Source organism: Ictalurus furcatus, chromosome 4, assembly GCF_023375685.1.
Source record: "Ictalurus furcatus strain D&B chromosome 4, Billie_1.0, whole genome shotgun sequence".
NCBI lineage: Eukaryota > Metazoa > Chordata > Actinopteri > Siluriformes > Ictaluridae > Ictalurus > Ictalurus furcatus.
This window is the reverse complement of record NC_071258.1, coordinates 2,369,984-2,394,042: the sequence shown is the minus strand read 5'-3', so window position 1 is coordinate 2,394,042 and position 24,059 is coordinate 2,369,984. Positions and strand designations below refer to the sequence as shown.

The following is a 24,059-nucleotide window of genomic DNA, read 5'->3' as shown; positions in this document are numbered from 1 at the left end:
AGTGTAGCTTGATTTATTAATAAATGACCTTTCTGAACTACACTCCAGCGTTAGCATCGTAGCTTCCCACTGCCCTGCAAACGTCCTTAACATCCGGATAAATAAATAATAATTAAAAAAAACCTCAATCTTTACAGTGGAATGCTGAATTTATTTCCAAAATGACGTAATGAATTTATTTATTTCTTTTTGAATGGATTTTTATTATATTTAAACTTTTTTTTTTTTTTACCGCATTATATCCGCAACGAAAGTGGTAGTGAAAGTTTTTATTAGCTATGCATATTTTTTCCCCCTCTAGAAGTGCTTCAGTTTTAAAATCATTTTAAAAGTTTAGTCGTTTTTAATAAAGAAAAAAAAAAAAATCCTAAACCGACATCAACGTTAGCCGACACTTAAGGTTTCTCTAATATATCTCGAATATTTACTGATAGATTTACAAATCTATAGATTTTGAAGCGATCTTTAATGAGTAACCTATGTACAACTTGCTTAGAAATAGTTTACTACCAAACCGTAAAACGAAAACCTCAACAAACTGAAACTTTTACTTTTATTTTTAATTCCTAGCAGCATGCCTGCTGTAGCTTTGCCCACTCGACATCTTCTCAACCTGCTTCGTGAAGGAACGTCCCCCTTGTTTGAACTAAAATCCACTTTTAAAACAACACATTTTTCACACCAAAAATAAATGTACACACTTTTTTACACACTTTATATATTCCTTAGAAACTAATTTCAACCATAAACCTTTACCATACAAGTCATAAGACGACGAAAAATATATCCATATCCGACACGTCCAATCTTTTGACAGGTCGTGTAGGCGACTCTTCAGGAAATAAACGCATTTTTTTTTTTTACCCCGTATAAACTCTATGAGGTAACGTCGCACGTACGTTATCTATTAAATAGTGTATCTTACATACTTCCACACTATTTATATACGTACTCAATAGATCAATAGATTCTCTGTCTATTTTATAGCCTATTCATGAAAATAATTTATCCACAGAGTAACAGGAAGACACGCTTTGTGGCATGGGAAATGTAAAGGAGGACCTCGCTAGCTAAACTTTATAAATAACAGAAAAGAAAGAAAAAAAACCCAGAAGCAGCAATTTTATACAAGTCTAATACACACAAATCAGATCAAAACAGACGCAGTTTTACAATCGATAGCGCTCTTTTCAAAATAACAAAACCAAAATCCAGAACTGAATACCCCGCGGCACGTCACGTCACGTCACGTCACGTCACGACACGACCCCGACCTTTCAAAACTTGCATTTCCCATTTCCAGCATGACCTGAACTCCTCTAACCTCACCTACGCATTCCATTTCGTTCTCGCTAGCACAAACAGCATCACGAGAAAAAAAAAAGTCCCATTTTAAGCACTGAGGGTTTATTGCACTTGCGTGTGTGTGGGTGTATTGCAGAAAATATGGCTTCCGGTTTGGAAAACGTGCCAATTAATGGACGTGCACGCAAATAGAGCGGTGTATAAATATGTATTAAAGTGCAGGAGATGAGTTCTTAGTGTTAACTTTAAGGGAGGGAACTGAATAGGAAACATCGAGTAGCTACACGACGCAGTTAATACAGCGAACTGCGGTTTATTGTTTTCTTTTCACGCAGTGTTAGGTGCGGAAATCAAACGGCTGCTCGGAGTCATTTCTCAACTTTAAAGCGAAACAAAGTAAAAAAATAAGAAAATAAGGAAATCGACAGAGCTTCGTTGGACTTGACGAACCGGGCGTGTACGTCAAAATTAGACATCACTACTGTTTTGGGACATCAGTTGTAGAAGCTGATATCTCAAAGTGCATTGTGGGTAACATGTACACTGTGCGTAAATATAACCATACAATATGATAAAAATATAATAGCGATAAACTGAATAAATTCTGTGTGTTCTAGCCTTTTTGCAGGATGTTCTCAAAATAAGTGACGTTCTAAATTACAGCACGAATAACAGATTTCAAGTTTAGAGGAAATTTGACGACCATTTCGTAAAAAAAAAAAAAACTGAAACAAACGAGGAAGTGGGAAATGATATTTGTGCAACTAAACTTTAAGAAAAGTTGGCAGGCTTCAGTTGACCTTCTGGGGGAACCGTTAAAGGTTCTGCGTAGAACCCTATACCAAAGAGTTTCTCTATCTCGGAAAAAGGACTTAAGATTATGATCATTTTCAGCCTTCCGAATGAAGTTCTAACTGTATAATGACTCAACCTGAAGCGGAATTCAATTCCTACTGGCACAAAATCATTCCATAAGGGCGATGAGGACTGGATTTCGTTTGAATTTATACAAGATCAAGCCGTGAGGAAAACGTTCTGGAAGCTCTCCGAGCCCGTAACGTTAACACCGAGCTTTTAAAGTCGTATCGAGTCGTGCGAATCGCTAGGAATTTTTGTGAGTCCGTGTTGTTATCGTCCCTTGAATCTACTCCCTCTTGGTTTCTTTTGGGTTTCTCAATTAGTAGCAGTGTGCTTTGGCTCTGAGGAGGAATTTCATGCATTATTAAATAACAGAGAAGGAAAAACATCCTGCAAGTGCTTGGCATCCACTTTGACAATCGGGTACTAAAACTTTGTGCAACAAAAATGATCTTCGGTCATACAGGTGAAGCTTTTTTCAGTCTAATGTGCTAGACTGCGAAATTTGTAGAGACGCTATCGATTTTTTTAAAGAGTGCACGCGGTGTATACGACCCCCCGAGACGTGCAGTGAAGCTTCTGACGGGTGAAAGCTTCCTGATTTAGCCCGGCGTTTCGTCGTCAAACTTCGGCGATCGGGTAATCGAGATCGGATCTGATCTAATCTCGTGTGGTCACCGATTCTTTTCACCGTTCTGGTGAAAAATACGAAGCAGACTACGTAAATTCAACCTTGGTTCAGTTTTTAAAATTTTTTTTTTTTTTTTTTTTTTAAAAGGCTTCTAAATAAATAATGTGAATGAAGCTCGGCCAGATTAAAGCCAAATCTGCACAAATGCTACATTCCCTACAATTATAACATCGACGACTGGACACGATACGACGATATTCACAAGAAATGAAATTTACAAAATGACACTCTGCAAGCAAACACACCCAGGACAGGAATGATTTGTAATACATCTCGTTTTGGTTCTATTGCATAAAAATAAAATCTGCTTCTTCTTCTTCTTTTTTTTTTTTCTTCTTCTTTACATTAAACCTGAAAGAATAGGCACTCCAGCTGTTCTGAAAGGTTGAAAGGTTCTCACAGTATAAACGTGTTTGCTATTAAACGCACGTGTTAAGTGAAACGGACGGGGCTCGGAATGAGTTAGGTTTGAGAACGTGAGTAAACCCGTCACGTGAAGAAAGCATCAAGACAAGGCGTGGCCGTTTCTACGGAATATCCGGATTTTACGGATCGGATTTCCCTCAGGTAACGATTACGATCGTTTAGAAATATATTTTTTTTTTTTGCTTAAATACCTCTATGTAATGGTTACACTTGAGCGCAAACGTTTGCACAAAAATACAACAAAACGTAACAAAAATAGGGTCACGTTTTTTTTTTTCACTATAAATCAATAGCCCTATTTGGACGGGATTAAATTTACAATGGGAATCGGGAGCAATTCTATAACCTCCAGGTGCGACTCTGTGATTTTAATTTCCATGGCAGTGGTTTTTCTCCCTCATCCATTGAGAAAAACTCAATTTGACTGCTGCTAGTCGCTACGTTTAGTCACCTAGCGCACGGATCGATCATAAAAACACGAGTCCCTTGAGCCATCTCTCAACTACTTCCTTGCTTTGGGACGTATAACTTCGTCTCCATGCTGCCCGCATCATGAGTCCATTAACTGGAGACAGAAAACAAAATCGATCAGATCCTGAAAGCTGATTGAAGAGGTGTATATATATATATATATATATATTATAATGTTAGGTACAGATATAAACTACTTTATCTTCACACATATCAAAACATCATGCAATACACAGTGAAACTAATCCCGTCCAATCAGGGCTCATGACGTGAACTCTATAAGACGTGACACGTTATTTCATTCAGCATAAAAAAAATTTTGTGCACGTCTTTCTTTCAGTTCTTTTCGATCAAATTTAATTTTTTGTTGGTTTGTAATTTGAAACTTGTTTTAAACAAGTAAAACAAGTTTTACTTGTTTACCCCCCTCTTTTTTTTTTGCCCTCTCCAAGGGGGTGCAAACTTTTGCACTCAATTGTATATAGCCATAAAAGCTGCACCATAAACGCGGCGCTTTTTGGTACTCGTTTTAGGTGACGGAAATTTCTAGAAAGGAAACATTTCAAATCGAATTTAGCCGATCTTATAAAGGGAGTGGATGTTTATTATCGCTAATGCAAATCCTACGCTGAAATCATTACACGATTCGTGTACTCGACGACATTTGGTCAAATCGTCCCGGTCTTACATTCATAACGCTGCTTCGAGTGTTCGTTCACTGAACAGCTTCGCTTTTAAAATGTACATAAAACAAACAATCGGTCATTTCATGTTAAAAATGGCTACAATTATGCGACCCACACGTAATCATCCGTGTTAAAACCCGCACGAGATTATTAGAGGTCAGCGATCGGACCGGGCCGGCGAGCGTGTGATGATTTCAGCAGGATTCCTCTGGGTGCTTCTTGATGGAGCTTGCACTTGCTTTTAACCTCGTGGCTCTTATGTTGAAAAGGTCAAAGAGCAAAAACGTGGCAAGCGAACACGTCTTGGCCGATCGAGCGCGTTTAGAACGGATGGAAAAATCTATCCAAATTCCATTTCGCCCTCGAAAGCGGTCTCCCCCCCCCCTTTTACCTCGCCTTGTGATGAGATGGAAACTTCAGGACAGGCCGTCGAGCGCTTGGAGATAAAACGTTTTCGAGGTCATTTTGAAAGTCTAGCTTGATGTTAAAGGTCTCGGCTCTTCCCTCAAGTACAGAGCGTCACGAGAAGACATCCTCTTGCTCCCTTGACTCGTTATTACTAAAAAAAAAATCTCGTCAGGTTGGTTCGAGCCAACCTCCAGCCGTCGCGTCCTTCTCGGCCCTCGGCTTCACGGACGACCGTATGAGCGAGCGTACTCGGCTATATTACAAGCGTTGGCGTTATATTCTGTCCACCATGCGTAAACGGACAGAGGCTCTGCACGCGTTTCTAGCGCTGGATCGTGGTAGAGAACGAGTGTAAAAACATCTCACAGGGCCACAAAGCCACATCACCTTTCACAACAACAGTGCTTTTCATCTAAAACAGGAAGTTAGTCAGCACAGAAGAAGTTACTCGGTCAAACAGAATAGCAGTCGATTAGATACATCAAACACCTTGGCTGAGTTTAGACTTTAAATACGCTTGTGTGCAAAAGTTTGCATACCCCTGCTTGACGATGATGGAAACAATAAGGCATGTCAGCTTTTAGCATAGGTGTAGCATAGGTCATTTATTCTCAAAGACTTCTGCACATGCTGTTCAGTTTGGATATTTTTTCTGCTAACCTCTCTGGCCTTCTGGTATTTTTCTCATTCCCACTGACTCATAACTCTGACAGCAAAACAGCTTAAGAGTTGAAGCCTATTTGAACATTTTCTGCCTTCAGCAAGATGTACAATTGAGGCGTGTATGTCTATGAGGCACATTTAGGCGCATTAGATGATGCAAAACTCATGGGACAGCTACAGATTATGCTACTGGCATCTCGAACTCGACGCACGAGCTCAGATCGTGCGTACCGGTCTACGTTAGAGGATCGACTGCATAAACTGACATTCAGAGTGTGTTATAAGAATTCTACCCAGGTTTTATCGGGATCTTAACGACGTAATAATCTTAAGACGATGCACAGTGCACACCCGGCTTTAGTCTCAGTCTCGGGAATGTTTCAATAAAAAATCTTTGTAAATAATTGTACACACATGGGATTTTTAGATAAAGTAAACGACAGGGGGATGCAAACTTTTGCACTCAAGCGTAGGTGCGTTATAAACCTAAGACTCTTACACTCTATCTAGTTGCCTATATGACCAGTATGAACCAGTCTGGATTCAGCCCAAGTGGATGGGCTGATTTAATCAGATCAGATCAGTGCCAGAGGATACTCTGAGCTTTGATATGGAAAAGAAAAGGCGCATCCTTAATTAGAATACATCAATTACGCGTGCACCCACGTGGGATTCAGTGTAGGCTGCACAGATGCAATGCAGGCCTGAATGATCATACTCATAATCACACCCAGTGGTTCTAAATGAAGTGGATCCAGCCGTTATCCCATTCGCGCGGAGGCGAGATTTTGAATCTGTGGCGTCGGACTTTGTAGTTCTTGCCGTCGTTGTTGTCCCAGAACTCGTGCGTCCCGACGCGGTAGCGGACGGCGAACTGGAGGCTGCCGCTGCTCTCGAAGAACGCCGGTGTGACGATCTTGAACTGGAACTTGTCGGTGACGCCGTCGCTCGAGTGCGGCACGTAGGATGCGGGCACGTCCATGAAGGTTAGCCAGTTGTTGAGCGTGTACCTCAGAGTCACGCTCTTCTCGAATGCCAGGTTTACGACGCGCACGATGCCCGAGATGCTGAACTCGTCAGTCTCAACGGATTCCAGAAGCACCTTGGAGATTTGGAGACGCTCCGGGAAGTCGGGCTGCGCGCCCGGACTGGTGAACAGGGTCTCCACGAAGGTGGACTGCGTGTATCCGTTGGAGTGCTCGAAGTTGTTCAGGTGGAGCGCTCTTGCCTTTTTGAACTTGTCCATGACACGGCCTGGAGTTTTTGGCACGTCGGTCTCGTCGAAGTGGTGCACGGAGATGAGCTCCAGGCCGAGCGAGTCGGCGAAGCGCACTTTCTTCTGGCTGGCCGGGCTGCAGATCCGCGCCACTTCCAGTTTGGCTCTCTCCGCGGAGCTCGGTAAGGATTTGCACCGGCGGCGCAGGCCGGGACTCATCGGCGGCTTCGGGAGGGATTCACGCCCCCTCGGTTTCTCATCCACGACGCGCATCTCTAACGACTCGCACTCGGTGGTCACGGCTTGCTTCTCCTCCTCCTCCTCTTCCTCTTCGCCATCCGTTTTCTCGCCGTCGTCCATCTTCTGGTTTGCGGTCAGGCTCCCAAACAAGCCTGCGATGCAGCTGTAATTTCTCGGGAGGCAGTTCTTCGGAGGTAGCATGACCGCGACTTCCCCAGTCGCTTCAGGTTCCATAAAATAATAAAAGAATTCAGTCCTGGCGTGTGAAACCTGTCCGGTCAGCAATGATGAGGCAATGAAGCCGGCCGGGTCAGGTAACACTGACTGCCTGCGTGCCTGTGTGCGCGCGCGTGTGTGTGTGTGTGTGTGCGCGCGCGCGCGTGTGCGCGTCTGCGTTTGCGCGTTTGCGTATGCGACTTCAGCGCGTGTCTTCACATCTCCTTTCCACTGCGGATTTCTGCGCCACCTTTTCCCTCCGTCGACTCACTAGTTTGCTGTCGCGAAAGGAAATCTCCAAACACTCAGTCAGTGCACCCCGTCTAGAGAAGCAGCACGAGCGCACCATCGACGCGCTGCTCTACGCAGAGCATTGCGGAAGAGATGAATTTCCTCTACACACCTCCTCGGAGAGTCGAGCGTGCGTGCACACAGTCACGTTGCCAAACTGATCTTATAGGTGCACGAGCAAAACCACAACAGGACCTTTAAAGGACAACTGGAGCGCGCACTGCAAAAAAAAAAAAAAAAAAAAAAATCAACCACCCTCACTGTGCCAGTGTGTTACTCAATGGGATTCTTTTGTAATCGAGAGTCCATGCTAGTCAATCTATACGACAGTTCTGTTTATAATAAACAGACTGTATAATAAAACTGTCCTCTGTGCGTTACATCCAGGCTATAAGGAAATGAAAACATGGAGCCATACCTCATATAATGGACACGACTGACTTGGGGGAAATGGGGCGGGGGTGGCGTTAAATACAGTTTATTGCCAATAAAACAAGCACGAACAAGCTTTCCTTCTTAAAAGATCTCCAACTGCAACAAAACCATAAATTGAAAGTAAACTGAAGAATGCACGTACAACTCTGAAGCCACGCCCCCCACTTTGCCGTCCTTTTCCGTTACGTCAGCGCGTCGTGCTCACAGCCTATCCGTCGCGTCCCTTTGATCACCATAGCAACGGCACGTAACGCCGACTGGCGCCATGAACACACCGAGATAAATATTTCATCGCTTGTTAAACTACCTGCACGACACCTCAGCCGCGTGATGATGCTTCTCAGCCAAGTTCTCCATATCTGGGTTCTCTTTGCTTGACTTCACTCTCACACACACACACACACACACACACACACACACACACACACACACACACACACTTTTGCTGCTGTCCCATGATGACCTCAGTGGAGATGAATGAAGGGTTTTCCCCACACGCAGGAACATCAGGAATACTCCTCTGTCCATCAGGACGGATGGATGCTGATAAAACCGCTGAGAGTTTGGAGACGCCGGATTGCGAGACGCCGAGGTGCAAGCTTTCCAATGGTTACGTGGAGGTGCTGCTGGATATTAGCGATGAAATCTCTGTAAAAGAGCAGGAAGCTTACAAGATTCCCGACCAGACAGGCTGGGATGACGCTGTAAGTAATGCAGCTTTATGTTATTATTACCGACCGACATATTTTCGATGTTACTTTCTTGTATAATTGTGTAATATAAGTACTGTATTTAGAAAAAAAATTTAAAAATCACATGCCGGTTGTGCTGTATGTTGACAGATCCAGGGTTGGGGTCGGTGTTCCCCTTTTTCCTGCCTGTTTATCGCACAACGAAAGAGCAAGAAGCTCAAACCGGAGATCTCAGCCTCCCACTGTGTCCTTTGCACCGATCTGAAAGACCTAAAGCTCTCGGAGAACCTTGTTCCCAGCCATGCTGCTTCAGAAGCGCCCTATGAGATATCTGAAGAGCCTTTGAGAAGCAGCGTTCCTCCACCTCTGGAACACCTAAACAGAACCCCAAGCACCATTACTTCTACCTTATCCTCAGAAGAAGAACCGTCCGAGTTCACTTTTAAGGAGACGAGCATCACGAAAGACCTGCTTGGAAATAAACTGCTGTTTGGGCCTGAACAGTACACACCTGACAAAATTCGACCTCACCCACCTCGACCGGATGCTCCGTGCCTGTTCCTGAAAGATAGAAATGTAGGAAAAGTGGCACTGCTTGGTCGAGTTATGGTACTGCCACCGGTAGAAGTGCCAACAAATCCAAATGTTAATCCAAAGAGCTTGAATTGTTTAAAGAGGAGAGAAGATAGCACCACAAGACCAGTTTTGGTTAGTGAGAAAACTGATGGAGCTCAAGAAAAAGCGGTGGTTATTTCTTATTCCAGCCCAGTTGTAGGCACCTCCCAGGGATCTCTTATGTCCAAGCAAGGACCAACGCACTGCCAGTATCACTTACTATCTGCTTTAAGCATCTCCAGAAAGTATCAGATTCCCATCAACACCTTGGCAAAGACTCAACATAGTGCCACCGCTCTCCTGGAACGAAATCTCAGGCAGGAAGAGCTGATCAGGTCACCTCTAAGGCACAACTCTGGGCACAGATCGCGGTTAGGCCTCAAGGATAAAAGTCTGAGAAGGGCAGAACCTGAGCTTCCGATGCTTCTGGGCACCAGGGTCCAGATTCCAGTGTCCACTCAGCGATTACTGTAGCTGCTCCTCGTCGCCATCCAGTGGACATTAAAGTTGACTACATGCTGAAATGACGATGTATATTCTCCTACTGGAAATAACTTTTGCGCATCGTTACTTCCGAACAGGCATTTAACGTGTTCGGGTTTTACAGATGATCCGTTTTTATATCAGAAGCAACAACAAGAAGAAAAAAAATGCTCAAAATGTGTACGTTAAGTAAAGAACGAAACGCTCGGATCGTGATGTTATAGCGAAATAATCAACAACACAGTGGTGCGATGATGCAGGGTTACAGTTGAATACTTTCCAATAACATCACGTCCTGAAGTGTTTTATTCCTTTTATACTTCTGCAATATGCCAATACATACATTTTTTATCTATTAAAAGAACAAAAACATTGTTTTATCCATTTATAGTTACATTCAATGCTGTGGAACGTCCACGAAACAGGTTAGTTCTTGTCATCACTTATGTTATAGCAGCTATAAAAACAGTCCCTCACCAGCTTCTCTTTATACGCTTTCTGGAAGTTACAAAGAACCACGTCGTCATGTTTCAGAGAAACCGTAAAGCACAACCCCCCCCCCCCCGGTCCTGAAGATGTCAAAGCTTTACCTCTTTACCTCGCAAAACTGTACAGCTTTAACTCTAATTGTTACAAAGCACATCTGTTTATGTTACAAATCCGTTTATGTGAATAGTCACTGTAAGCTGTTACTACGGAGTTACTGCCATGGTTTCCCACTGAAGCTAAGCAGGGTTGATCCTGTCCACTACCTGGATGGGAGACCTCCTGGGGGGAAAACTAAGGTTGCTGCTGGAAGTGGTATTAATGAGGCCAGTAGGGGGTGCTCACCCTGTGACCTGTTTGGGTCACAATGCCCCAAACAGCACCGTCGTGTTAAACCGAGGTCCTGACTCTCTGTGGTCATTAAAAATCCCAGGACACTTCTCATAAAAGAGTAGGTCGAAATTCCCCCAATGGCCCTTCTCCATCATGGCCCCCTAATCATCTCTATCCCCGAATTAACTACATCACTCTCCTCTCCTCTCCTCTCAGCCAATAGCTGTTAGGAGTTCTGTTGCAGTATGGCTGCCGTCACATCATCCAGGTGGATGCTACACACTGGTGGTGGTTGAGGAGATTTCCCCCATACGATATAAAAGCGCTATATAAATGTAACTATAGAAACGTAAACTTTTTTTTTTACTTGACTTGGTGAAATCGGAATTGCACAATATTGTTGGTAAACGAGGCCTTTTAGCTGTACTCCTGTTCGACGCACGTGTTGGCTGAATGCGTGTTGTGACGACGTCACACGACGCGTCTCGGCCCAAATCCGCGGTCGTTTAAAAAAAACAAAAAATTGCAAGCTCCTCCGAATATAGCGGAGTTTTGCTCGATTTGGCGTTCGTTTCTGCGATGGCGAAGGGACTGATTTCTGCTATTACTCGCGTCTTTCTATAGCTAACGTTCTCACTCTCGACTGCTCTCAGCGAACTGCTTGCGAGTCTGAGCCTTAAGTGAATCTCGCACTATCAAGATGTTTACCACGTGAAGTCGTTCGTTGCCTCAATGAGGCCCATTTACACTATGAACATTTACTAGAGAATGTCGACAGGGATGCAAACTTTTCACCTGGCTAATGATAAATAACTACACCTTTGCTGTAATATTTCACCTTTCAGTACTACTGGTTTGTAGATAAACTGTAAAAATAATGAGTTTTTCATTCCAGAAATGCGATCTCTCGCACTGCCTGTAGTGATAAAACGGACCGTTGTTCCAGAGCTGCTGTAAGTGAGAATCCATCTCGGTATTCGAGTATTTTATAAACGAACGCTACAGCATCATATAGAATATTTGAGCTAAATTGCGAGAATGTCGGCTGTACAGTAGACTAATCATTCTTTCTGTAGGATTTTAAGAGCTCAGGTCCAAGAATATCTCTCGATCTCATGGCGGTTGTTGTCGAGTGCCTTGGAAAAAAAAAATAAATAAATCACCACGCGCTCGTGCATTATTAATGCTGCGGTTATCAAGGCTAGAGAGTTTCACACTTGAGTCACTGCATACTCGTGTTCAAGTCAGAGATACGGACTAGAACTACGGTATCATAGAATAATGAAAGTAAAAAAGTTGAATTTGTTGTTGGCGAACTTTGGAAGAAAGTCTCGTTGTCCATCCATCCATCCGTCCATCCATCTTCTATACCGCTTTATCCTTTTCAGGGTCACGGGGAAACCTGGAGCCTATCCCAGGGAGCATGGGGCACAAGGCGGGGTACACCCTGGACAGGGTGCCAATAAGTCTCCTTGTTTGATAGTTAAAAAGTATGATCTATAAATATGAATGTGTTCAGGAATTTGTTCACCATTTCGCAGGTGTCCTGGGATTAACACAATGATTTAAAATGGGTGTGAATTTTGTTCATGGAAAACTGTTTGTCAGCAACCTTTTAACTGAATAAATGAATGCTAATGAAATAATAGCTCACCCTTCTGCTCAAATTATACGCAACAAAAACGGGCCTGAAATTCGACTCACGTTGATTTAGTCTGAATGAATAAAAAGTTAACGAGTAAAGACCGAGAAACATGCAACAAAAGTTAATAAAGAAGAAAAAAAGAAAAAAAAAACAACACTATATCCACTTCACGTTAATGGACGTCCACAGATGGTAGACAGGCTGTCAGGTTCATTTATGTGTAGCGACATGAAATTCATTTCATCTGTAATGCTCAGTAACACTTTTGTGGCAAACAAACCATGGGTGGTTTTTTTTTTTTTTTTTAGCTTTGTACCAGAACGTATGACGAAATGGAGCAGATCTTTCCTCAGCAAATGAAAAACACAAAAACATGTCCAAACCGGTCGCCTGGACAAAAACACAAAACTTCAACCACCTGAAAGTGAAAACCGAATCATTCATTTTAATTTCATTAAGTTTACGCGGCACGATAAATATAGACGGAGCTGCTCTGCTGTGCCTCGAGTTGTAGATTTTCATCCCTAACCGTGCCTTGCATAAGGACGACGCTAATCACGACCCTTAGAGCACGATCTCTGCAGTGAAGCACGGTGGTGGTAGTACCATATTGCGCAATACCCTGGACCTCATTCTTTATTTGACTATTTCCCCCCTATTCTTTTTTTTTTTTTACCTTACTGGAAAAAATAATCTAAATCTACCTCTCCTCTAGGTAGAGTGACGGCTGTTCCACATTCTTCAATTCTTTAACGATGGATTTAATATCACTTCCTGATTGACACTTTTCCAGAACTTTGCCTGGTTAGACTTGTTTCGATTACACCTCGGCCTTCATGATATTTGCGTAGGCACGCGCTCTAAACCAAACATCTCTTCCAGGAACCAGTAACGCTTTTAACAGCGGACATGTAGATGCTAGTCACCAGATTACGTGACTTCTGAGTCACTACGTGACTTCTAACTGGTTGCACCAGAACTAACGATGCGATCTCATGGGTAATGCCGTTACGGGCGGGACGCACCGCTTTGACTTGACGCCTTGCCGCAGCACTGATAGTTTACTCAAATTCAAATCTAACCCAGTTTACGCAGACCTTACGCAGAGGTAGCGAGGACGCGTGTTTTCCAAAGCCAGGACCTTACTTTGTTTTAATATTCAGCTAGCCTTCTGAAATGATCCATGTTTTCGAGCGCATCTTGATGCACTGCTTCAACCACACGGTAAAAACTCATAAGGTGTGCGGTTCATGAACCTCAGCGGTGCGTGACGAGCAAAACGCAGATCGTCGGAAAGCGCCCTAACGGGGCCGAATACTTACGCGATCATAACATTCCATGCTCGTTTATTTTGTAAATAATTTCGCAAACTATACTGCTTCCCCCTTTCACTTTAATATTAAGGGCTATTTTGTGTAATATATTCCTAATTCAACTGATTTCAGTTCAAAATGTCACGAAGTTCAAGTGAGCGAATACCAAAGGATAAAAATATATTAAATATCGTCCATTTTCCCCCTCGAAGAAGATTCAATGAGACATAGACGAGCCGTTAAATCCATCACCCTGACCATGGGAACTCGAAGTTAAAATACACGGTAAAAGACCTTCATTGTTTGCAGTCTAGAGCTCATGACTGCTCGAGAGAGACCTCACAGTTACCCAGCAACTGAAGCGCCACATTCTAACGCTTTCTCGCCGTCACGGGGCCTCACACGCCTCTTTGCACCAGATTTAAGAGACGCCCGTGTTCAGAAATGCTGGCACGCTGAATTTCGAACACGTCCAGCCGACACGATTCGCTTCCAGGGTTTGTAATTCTTACCTGTTCATCGTGAGGCGTTTTCTCCTTTCCTCCGCACGTCTAACGTTATGTCTTATCGACAGGGTCAGCGTCCAACCGCGAGAGTAGGATTAAAGCCGACAATTTAAAAGCACGTATCCAAACAAACGGGAACTGGTTTGAACACCGTGTGCGCTCGGCATGGGATACTTACCTGTAAAGTAATAACATTAAATGGTAAGGAAAAAGAAAGACTTAGCACTTTTTATTCGTAGTTGCCCGGCAGACGAGTACACACGTATAACGACCAGAGGAAGATAAGAAACCCTACGTCGTATTGACTTTGGAAAACTTACTGTTCCGAATCCTGACCGTCGTAAAGCCGTCATAACTCACCTGCTAGCGTAGCATGCACAATACATCACCTTTAATTAAACATACAGAGAGAGAGAGAGAAAACAAATAAATAAAGAAGCTAGGTAGACTTTAATAATAGTTTTACTTGCGATGCAGGAACGAGGACGTCGCCGAGGCGTTCAGCGACGACTTTTCGGTCAAGGTCGCAAGGACGACGTGAGGAACAAGGGGATTTAGACACTCGTTCATGCCCTTAGTCTGTATTAATGCACTTATTTCACCCTGGTCCATTCCGAGCAAGCAGAAAACATAGGACTGGGAAGCACACTGAAGCCCAGTGGCCTAGCTATAGCTATGGAATTTATGATGATTTGTTCACCGTCTAACATGGTCACGATTATTCAGTCTGAACAGTAATAACACAGTCAAATCATAGTTGTTCTGGATAGAATTTTATTTTGAGCGACTGCTGCAGCCTAGCCTAAACGACCAAACGACACAGGGTTCATCTTGTACATCAAAAACCCTAAAGTACGCACGTGACCAACTTAAGACATTTTTAATATTAGAAGAAAACACAACAACAACAACAACCAAAACAAATGTAACTGAACTCAAGACATGTTCTTGGCACAACCAGGACTGCATGCACGCTCTTCTGAAAACCAAGAGTGTATACGGACAATTTCAAGTAATCTACGACGATATGCTTGCGTTCGTTCCTGCTAGAGTATATAGTGTTCGGATGCGAATGTCGGCCTTGGCTGAGAACCTTTCGGTTACAACACGACACGGTGACATTTACATTCGGTTGCTCGTGGAAAGCTCGGTTTATAAATATAAACATGAATAAAAGACGGACCAAAAGCAGGCGGAGCGAACCGTGTTATGTTATGTAATATAAATACTGAAATAAGACGACGCGATGGCAGGCGAAATGTGTTTACGGAGTGCGGTATGATGAATAAACACGCAAATAAATACACTACAAAGTGTTCAGAAAGAGAAAAATGGAAAGAGCAGAAGAAGAAGAACAGGGATAAAAGGTCCGCTAGCTCTTTCAAATAAATAGCTTTACGTCAGATGTGTTTATATTTACCGTTTAAATTAAGGCACCGGCACGAAAGCTAATCATGGAGCGCAAGTAGTGCTTAAAGTGAAAACGCCTACATTCGGAGAGACGTTACATGCTTCCTGTGAATATATTTCGTTAAAGGTTCCATCTTGCTGTAAACAACTGCGATTTGCATGTCAGATCACTCACAGTACAGAATGCAAATCATTGTAATAATAATAATAATAATAATAATAATAATAATAATAATAATAGCGTAGCGAGCTCAACTCTTAAAGGTCACCGATATTTGCGACATGCATAAATATGCATACATTAGAATAATTTAAACCGTTATGAGCGTTATGAGCGATACGACATAATATTCTGCTGTAGCCGGAGCAAAAATATCCGTAAGAACCAAAATTGTTTAAATACAATAACAGACATCTCTTTTGAACAATTAGAAACCAAGTTAACAAATGTAAACATAACAATAATAACAACAATAATAATAGTAATAATAATAATAATAATAATAATTAAGCACAATGCAAAAATATCCTTACAGTGCAGCCAAACAAGAAAATATACAAATTTCACAAAGAAATCTGATTTTAGATGAACATCATTCTAGTTAATGATTTTAGACTTGTGCCACACTGTAAATTCACGACTACATAGTAGCACGATCATCATCGCCGAAAAATGATATATTCTGTTCGAACGGAAATTTTAATAAAATAATTAAAAAAAAAAAAACAGACCATTTTCAAACAGAAAGAGTGCTGAACAAATGTGCAAAATAAAAGCAAACACGTTAAAGGAGAAGTCGAATGACGGCTATGAAATGATAAAGTGCAGCTAAAAGCCCTATTTAGACCGGGTTAGTTTCTTTGCGGGACGTCCGCGGTGACTTCTTTACGCGTCTCCTTTTGCGTCCAGGTGCGATTGGGGCACTCATGGTCATATGATCCTATACTGTGCATCAAATTTAATTTCTGTCAAGGTGATAGACTGTTTTGTACGTGTTCTCTTTTGGGGGGGGGGGGGGGTTGGGGTGTATAAACATAATGTAGCTATAAACAGATATAGCTATAAACAAAATGCTATAAACAGATTTTTTTTTTTTATTATTTGTTTATAGCTACATTTCATGTTGTGGAACGTACGAGGGAAGATCCAAAAATCCGTGGAATTGGAATGTGGCGCCCGCGCTCGACGTAGTCTCGGTCTCTCGAGTGACGAAAAAAAAACCATCTGGAGAATTGGTGCACCCAGAATTGGAGCTCGTCAACCGAGGAGTTTTTAACCAGAAACAACTACCACATTCGCCAGATTCGAAGGGGATTCGATGAGAAATTCTCAAAGTTTTAGAATACTAGTTTTTTTTTTTTGTTGTCGTTAACAATTCTGGGAATTTTTGGACCCCAGCTTGTACACAAACTTGTTCCTGTTATCACTCATCCTGTTACTCCCCCTCACTAGCCTTCGGTTTTTGCCTCTTTCTTCAAGTTAATAAAACAAAACGTCACCAAGAATTCCTCCGTCCTGAAGACTTTCCCCATGGTGGAAATCTTACATTTCAGTTTAATTTGGAACTGAATCAGACTGGATCAGACCTCAGTCGAATCATATCGGTGCTGAGGGAAAGAGGGAGATCCACACCCCTACTAGAAAACTAAATTCGCATGATATTGTGTAATATATGTCCTCTATATAAAGTGGTTTACAACAGCAGCTGACATTATAACAGCTCTTTTAATTGGCCTTTAATTCAGGATCACACTTTTTCTAAGTTATTGTATTTCTTCTGCTAATGCACTCTGAGTGTAGAGAGTACGGAGACTAAGTTATACGACTCGTAGCAAATATGTTGTTGAGAGAGGATACATCTGTTCATATTTCAGGAAAAAGACACGCAGACTAGTTGACTAAATATTAGGGAGTAGCAGTAAACTAAAGTGATCAAAAAATACCAACGTGGCCAGTCTGGAAATAAAAGGAGAAGGGCAAATGATGCAAAGAATTTAGGTCTTGTATGTAAACCTAATCCTGTCCGAATAGGGCTACCGAAAGTTCTTTGAGCTTTGAGACTACTTGCAGTGGAATGACTCAAGATGCTGAATAACTACAAGTGAGCTCAACTGCCACAAGTGCCTTCCAAACTGAGCCCCTTATGGTGATGAGCGGTTGGGAGAACTCCATCTGCTGCCCCGAAGCATCCACCTCTGGGCGGGTCATCAGAAACAGTTCCTTCGTAACGTTGCCTACGTCACATCCACTACAGACGAGCTAGAATGGTAGAGAGCTCAGCTGATGGCTTTGTCCGAGTGCTGAAAAAAAGACAGGAGATCTTCACCGGTTTGGGTTTCCACCGAACTGAAATGGGAGTCCATATTCCAAGCCAGGTCTGCTGACAGGAAATCATCCATGACTGTCTGTGTCTCATTGCTGGTTAAGAAAAGGTGGCCTAGGCTGGAGGAACTGGAGACTGTCTGGGTTTCAGTGCTGCTAAGTCTGATCTGTCCATCATTGGAACAGGACAGGGGCAGAGGCAGTGGAGGAGGAGCCCTGGTGTCGGTCTGGGTCTCGGTGTCTGAGGACTCGGTGCTCATGTTGAAGCTGGAGTGTCTTAGGATGCTGCCCAGGGACATGTGACTACTGTGGTCAAGAAGAAAGTTCAGATCTGTTTGGGTTTGCGTGTCAAACATCTCCAGCTCAAGGTCGCTCGTTTGGACCCCGGTGCCAACATCACTATGATGGTTATCCCCGAGGTTATCAAGCAGGAGGAAGTCGGTTTGCGTCTCAATGTCGAGGAGCTCCAGGGGTGTCTCCGAGCTCAGGCCTCCTAAGGCACTCTCGTCTGTCTGAGTCTGAATATGAGTCGCGTTGAGGAAATCCTCGAAGTCAAAATCGATACCCGTGTGCTGCTCTTGCACTGGAACCAGGCCTGATCCACAGCTTTGAGCTCCACTCGCCATGCCTTCAGAAAGGATGTTCTCCAGATCACTGAAAAGGTTCATCGTCTGAGTCTGATTGTCGGCTACCGGGTTTTGGTGTAAAATGTCTCTCTGAGCTCCAAAGCACAAGGATGGTGGGGTTTTGTCTTCAAAATATCCTGATCCTGTGCTCATGGGATCAAGATCGCTGGCGCCAAAAGGTCCACCATGTACTGTAGTCTGTGTAGAGACGCTGAGCATATCGGAATCAAAAAGATTTGCGCACATTATAGCTTGGTCCATTTGGGTCTTATTTATTGAAGCTGCTGGGGAGCAACTTGTCTGAGTTTCCCTCGTTGTGTTACCAGAAGGGAAAGGTATCTGACTGAGAAATTCAGTTTGTGCCCCAATGGAAGATGTGACTTTGGACCTCAAGGGGAACGTCTGAGTTTGCACATTGACCGGTAGCTGGATCTGGGCGCTCACACTAATGTCAGTTTGAGAACCAGAGGAGACCGAAGCCTCACTCGGGGGACCGATATTGACTCCTCCGACAGATCCCTTACCGAGGAATGAGATATCTGTTTGAATGTTGGTTGAGGTGCTTTTACTTCTCGATCCCAAATCGTTAACGGGTTCATCAACGGAGACCAGGTTTTCTAGATTGACTTGGATCCCTGTACTGATGGCATCCAGGTTTGCTCTGGAAACGGGCATGGTTTCTTTGAAACTTTTAGTGTTTAACGGAGGTACCACTGCCCCAAGCGACTGAGGCATGAAATGCAAGGTACTCACGGACCCTTGCGCGTCCACCGTCAAGACCACGGACATCAAAGCGCCACTCTCTGCTGGCGGGAGAAGGACAGGCAAGTGTGCCAACTGCATCACGGGGACATTGACCAAAGACATTTTAGGCATGGGCAGGAGTAGCTTTTGGAGGTTTTTAGAATGGACAGGGTGGTGTTGTGGTAAATCTGGAGTGTGGGATGCACCTTCAGCAGGAACTGCTCCTTCTGTGACTTCCATTTCAAAAGTTTGTCCATTAGTCTCAAGTTTTGTTGCACTGCGAGATAGTTTCTCCATTTTTCTTTTCTTGACGGGCGGATACCTAAAGTAAAAACAAACGTTTAGATACAGGGTATTGTGCCAATTCAGTTATAGATTCAAGAGTCAAGCAAAGCCATGCCACTTTAAATGGGAATACCTATGCTCTTTGGGAACCTCATGACCAGTTCTGTAGATGTGCGACAACAGTGCCGTTCGACTTGCGTACGGACAACCGCACGTACAACTGTAGGTCCTTCCGCAATCCTCGGCATGCCTCTTCAAGTCCCATTCTGTGCTGTAACCATTGCTGCACTTTACGCATTTGTGCTTCTTCTCTGCGTGCATCTTCATAAAATGCTAACCGATATAAAACAAAGTACACCGGGTTCAGCATCATGGCCAAATCCAATACCTTTATTTACATGCAGGTCACATGGGTTATCATTTTACTTACCTGCTTAACCAGTGCAAACTGGGAGAAAGGCCTGTTGGGTCCTCTTGGACAGCCCTCTATCGGACAACAGTAGAGCTTCTGTGAACCCTTCATATCCTTTCGTACCGTAGGGTTGACGATACCCTCCTAACAAATGGTAAAGAGTTATCAATTAGATAGTGCCTATTAGACACAGAGGCAAACGTGTCAAATATCAACCCTACATGGGATTCCTTCATATATTTCACTTTAACGCTGCGAAAGACACAGTACACGTCCATGCATGTCCAAGTATTCATCTGAGAATGGAGTGCTGACCTCAAATGCCCTCAGATTACCTCACTCTTTAAAAAACAAGAGACAAAAAATGTCAGGATAGGTTTTGCAAAGATGCTTCGTGAGTAGGTGTTAAAAACAAGGATCACGTGCTGTGACTAAACCACGTTACAGATGCTAGTGTTCCTGTGTAATGAAAACTGGAGCAGGTCTTATGTAACTGAGGAAGAGGTAAAAAGGTTCATGTCACGTAGGTTCAAAAACCTACTTGTTGCTGGTGAGTTTCGCAAAAGATGCACAGATGTTCAAACGTAATGCGCTTCACAGGTTTCAACACACCTCGAAGCTGTAACTATAGCACAAGCTTCCAAATCCAAAGCCACCTGCCGCACTACACACATCACCCTCGGTAGAACACCTCTGGATTTCGGTAGAACTGCTGGAATCGTGCAGCTTTCGACTTACCTTGCAACTCGGAACTGCATTATTTTTTACCTCAGATTGTTTGAGCTACAAAGTCCGGGGGGAAAAAAATCATCATCATGGACCCCTCCCTGTTCATCTTCTGTTAGCAACAAGCTAGCCGGCCAGCTAATTGTGATGAGCGATGTATTTTTTCCTCCTCAAATCAGTGAACTGTATAGTCAGTTATATATTCCATCCATTCATTCATTTTCTGTACCGCTTATCCTTACTGGGTCGCAGGGAACCTAAAGCCTATCCCAGGGGGCATGGAGCAGAATGCGGGGGACACCCTGAACAGGGTCAGTTATATATTTAACAATCGAATAAGTCTATGTTGATTGATCTAAAGCTAATCCTTGTATGTACAGTCTAACTCATCTAAAAGGTAAGAATCATTACTTTGTTTACTGCCGATGCCGATAACAGCGATGTCGATTCGATGTCACTCAGGGTAGAGGAAACGGTAGACCGTCCTGACGGTGGCGCATGCACGACGGACGTTCTTTTCAGAATCGTGAACACAACAAGATAGCCTGCAGCTCAAGCATGCGGTCGTATTAAACATAAGGAAAATAAAATCTCACTAGCCTGACTGGAATAAACCACACCGTAATGTTTATGGCGTACACGATGTGCTACGTGAGACGTTTCATCGGGAGAGGATACGCAGTCATACGTTCCTTTCACTTAACTAGCTTGCGGCATGTTATTACGTCATATTGGTGACTACTACTTTTTAGCCTAGTCCGTTAGGTTACCAGGCAACCGAACTTCGGAAAGGCAAGTTAATGAATTTATCGTTTGTCCACCCCTGACTTTGAATCTACTGAAATAATCTTGACCCAGGTTTTGAGAGTGTGTTAGCGTCCAGGTCGTGGGAACTTGGTTCAGCCATTAGCTGTTTTTGTCTCCAGGAAATGCAGAGAGAAAGGCTGACGTTTTCTTTTCTCTTCGTCCCTCTCAGCAGGAGGAAGTGTGTGGACAGAGGACCGAACGGAGAGATACTTTACATGCAGAAGCACATCGAAGGGTAAAACTGCGACACAAGCCTTCTGAAAGTACTGCCAAGAGGAAACTTGTCGAAACTGCAGTCATAAACACACTCATTCGGTGCAGATCAGGTTTTTCAGGTCTTTCCGGATTTCTTCTGACCAGGGCTGTTCAGGGTTTCCTTTAGCCCCTCACTTCCCCACTGATAAACCAGGTGACTAAATTAGACACGTCCATTGTTGCGTGAACTCTTTGACGCTGCATACGGAGTATCGGGATTATATCTGGAGAAGGATTACACACAAACTGAATTTAAGACACGGAGGGGAAAAAGATTTCAATCTGAAACCGCTTCAGGCGGTCCGAGACATATTTATATTCATATACACGCCTGACCGATTATCCAAACGGCCAATCATGTGTGAGCAGCATAATGCATAAAGTCATGCATCTACACACCATGAGCTTCAGCTAATCTTCTCTAGATTTTATACAGAATAGTGCGAACGACTGAGCCGTCAGAAAGGCTGCTCAAACCACGACGAGGGGAACCTGATGATTTCGTAGACCATATCCACCTCACGCTTGTGTGTTCGGAGGTGCTTTTCTGCTCAGCACGTTGGTAAAGAGCGGTTATTTGAGTTACCGTAGCCTTCTTGTCAGCTCGAACCAGTCTGGTCGTTCTCAACAACCAGGCTGGATGGATGTTTTTTGTTTTTCACACCATTCTGTGTAAAAAAAATAAATAAATAAAAAACCCCAAACAAATCCAAAAAAAACTAAACAGAAACCAGCTTTTCTGGGACCAAAAACCATGTCAATGAGATCTCATGTTTGATACGAACATCAGCTCCTTGACCTGTATCTGTGTGATTTTATGATCATGATTCGTTATTGGTCACATATACATTACAGCACAGTGAAATTCTTTTCATCACATACCCCAGCATGTTAGGAAGTTGGGGTTAGAGTGCAGGGTCAGCCATGATACAGCGCCCCCCCCGCGGAGCAGAGAGGGTTAAGGGTAAAGGTTAAGGGTAGCCTGGCAGTGCCGGGGCTTGAACCCTCGAGCTTCTGATCAGTAACCCAGAGCCTTAACCGCCAAGCCACCACTGCCCCACGCTGATGTCACATGATCAACTGGTTGTCACATGATGTGACATGATGATCATCATGTCACATGATGATCCAAACCAGGGTTTAACTGAAACTCTTCAGCATCAATCAGGACACTTTATATCAATTGTGTTGAATTCTGGATTCTGATTGGTCAGAAGGTGCTGATTAGCCTTCTATAAAAGCAGCTTGTTCTAATGCGTTATCGTTTCTATAGTAACAACTACAAGAATTTCTGTAATGATTTCTATCGTTGTTGTTGTTTTCAGCAGGGATGCAACGTTTTGATACAAACATAATCACAATGATAAATAGAACGGAATATGCAAATTCGCCCATGACGTCACCTGGTGATTATTAGACACTTTTTGAGCAAGAATTGGCCCTTTCCCCTGAAAGTTGTTGACAACAATAGTGGGAGAGTGTCAGCGTTAGCCGGCTAGCTTCTAGGTCTAGCTGGCGAAGTCCGGCCTGTCGGTTAAATCTTTCTCAAAAACATATATATCTATTTAAATTAAAAACGAAGACGAAAAACAGGCCTCGAGCGTGTGTTTTGGTTGTGAGCGGGTGTAAGTACCTGGACTCTGTGGGACTTGACGAGGTGCATGTTGAGCGCCGGGGTATTGGGGAGGATTTTGCCGCATCCTTGCACCGTACACAGGATATTGGTCCGCACTTTAGTCAGCTCCGTTATGGAGGGTTTAATGATCTCCCGGGACTGAACCGACGGCTCGTCGCTGCGTTTCGCACCGCTGCAGCACGACTCACCCGCTGCGGTAGCGGCCATGTTGGAGTCCTTTTCAGCACTCGCGCTGCTTCACGCGCACCCTTTTCCTCCTTCCTCCCCCACTTTTACTTCCGAGTGCGCTTAGCAACCAATGCGCTACGTCATCATTCCCTAGCAACCGCTTTTGGGTTTCATTTAAATGATTTATATTTTCATGTATGTATATGCTATTTAATAAATTGTTGTTATTATTATATTTTTAACCAAAAAGTACAATTCTTTACTTTTTGTCAATTATATATATAAAACAACTGAAGTAATCTGTACAGAATTTTATTAAAAAATTTATTTATTTTTAATGCAAAAATATAATTATGATTATATTATTATTATAAGTAGCATAATTAATTGTTTATTATATTTTAATGACTCAAGTTGTTTACTTTGTTAGATAAATATTTATTTGTTTTAATGCAAAATCTCTATAGTAAGAAAAGTAGAAGAAATAAATAAATTGTTTCAGGTTTTATGGGCAGAAAATGACCAAGAAATTTACATTAATAAACAGTTATAATATTTTTTAAAAATTCAAATGAACTATTATGAATACTTTTATACTCTTTTTGTGTTAAAGCCATATTTTCCATGGCTAGAAAATATGAAACAGTCAAATTTGTTGACATTTTCATGTATTAATTTTAATTGCTAT

General features: G+C 43.0%; 3 protein-coding genes across 5 annotated transcripts; 1 reads left to right on the top strand and 2 right to left on the bottom strand.

Annotated features, from left to right (window-relative positions):
• Nucleotides 1-6,186: 6,186 nt before the first annotated feature.
• LOC128606405 (protein phosphatase 1 regulatory subunit 3E) lies at nt 6,187-8,153 on the bottom strand. The gene is made up of 2 exons (XM_053622505.1): nt 7,890-8,153; nt 6,187-7,691 (listed from the first exon to the last, which is right to left on the bottom strand). The coding sequence occupies exon 2, from the start codon at nt 7,196-7,198 to the stop codon at nt 6,248-6,250; it is 951 nt and encodes a 316-aa protein (XP_053478480.1). The 5' UTR covers nt 7,199-7,691; nt 7,890-8,153; the 3' UTR covers nt 6,187-6,247.
• On the top strand, nt 8,146-23,207 carry si:ch73-103b9.2 (uncharacterized protein LOC100150067 homolog). Of its 3 annotated transcripts, XR_008385674.1 has the most exons (4): nt 8,146-8,610; nt 8,749-9,876; nt 10,088-10,121; nt 21,482-23,207. XR_008385674.1 is itself a non-coding variant. In XM_053622504.1 (2 exons), the coding sequence occupies exons 1-2, from the start codon at nt 8,362-8,364 to the stop codon at nt 9,685-9,687; spliced, it is 1,188 nt and encodes a 395-aa protein (XP_053478479.1). In that variant the 5' UTR covers nt 8,146-8,361; the 3' UTR covers nt 9,688-10,071. The 3 variants fall into 3 exon arrangements, 1 of the variants encoding a protein (XP_053478479.1); XR_008385673.1 differs by lacking the exon at nt 21,482-23,207 and having other exon boundaries at nt 10,088-10,224; XM_053622504.1 differs by lacking the exons at nt 10,088-10,121; nt 21,482-23,207 and having other exon boundaries at nt 8,749-10,071.
• On the bottom strand, nt 12,000-23,410 carry atmin (ATM interactor). The gene is made up of 4 exons (XM_053622502.1): nt 23,201-23,410; nt 19,798-19,923; nt 19,501-19,700; nt 12,000-19,404 (listed from the first exon to the last, which is right to left on the bottom strand). Exons 1-4 carry the CDS (start codon nt 23,408-23,410, stop codon nt 17,667-17,669), a joined length of 2,274 nt encoding a protein of 757 aa, XP_053478477.1. The 3' UTR covers nt 12,000-17,666.
• Between the last annotated feature and the right edge of the window lie 649 nt (nt 23,411-24,059).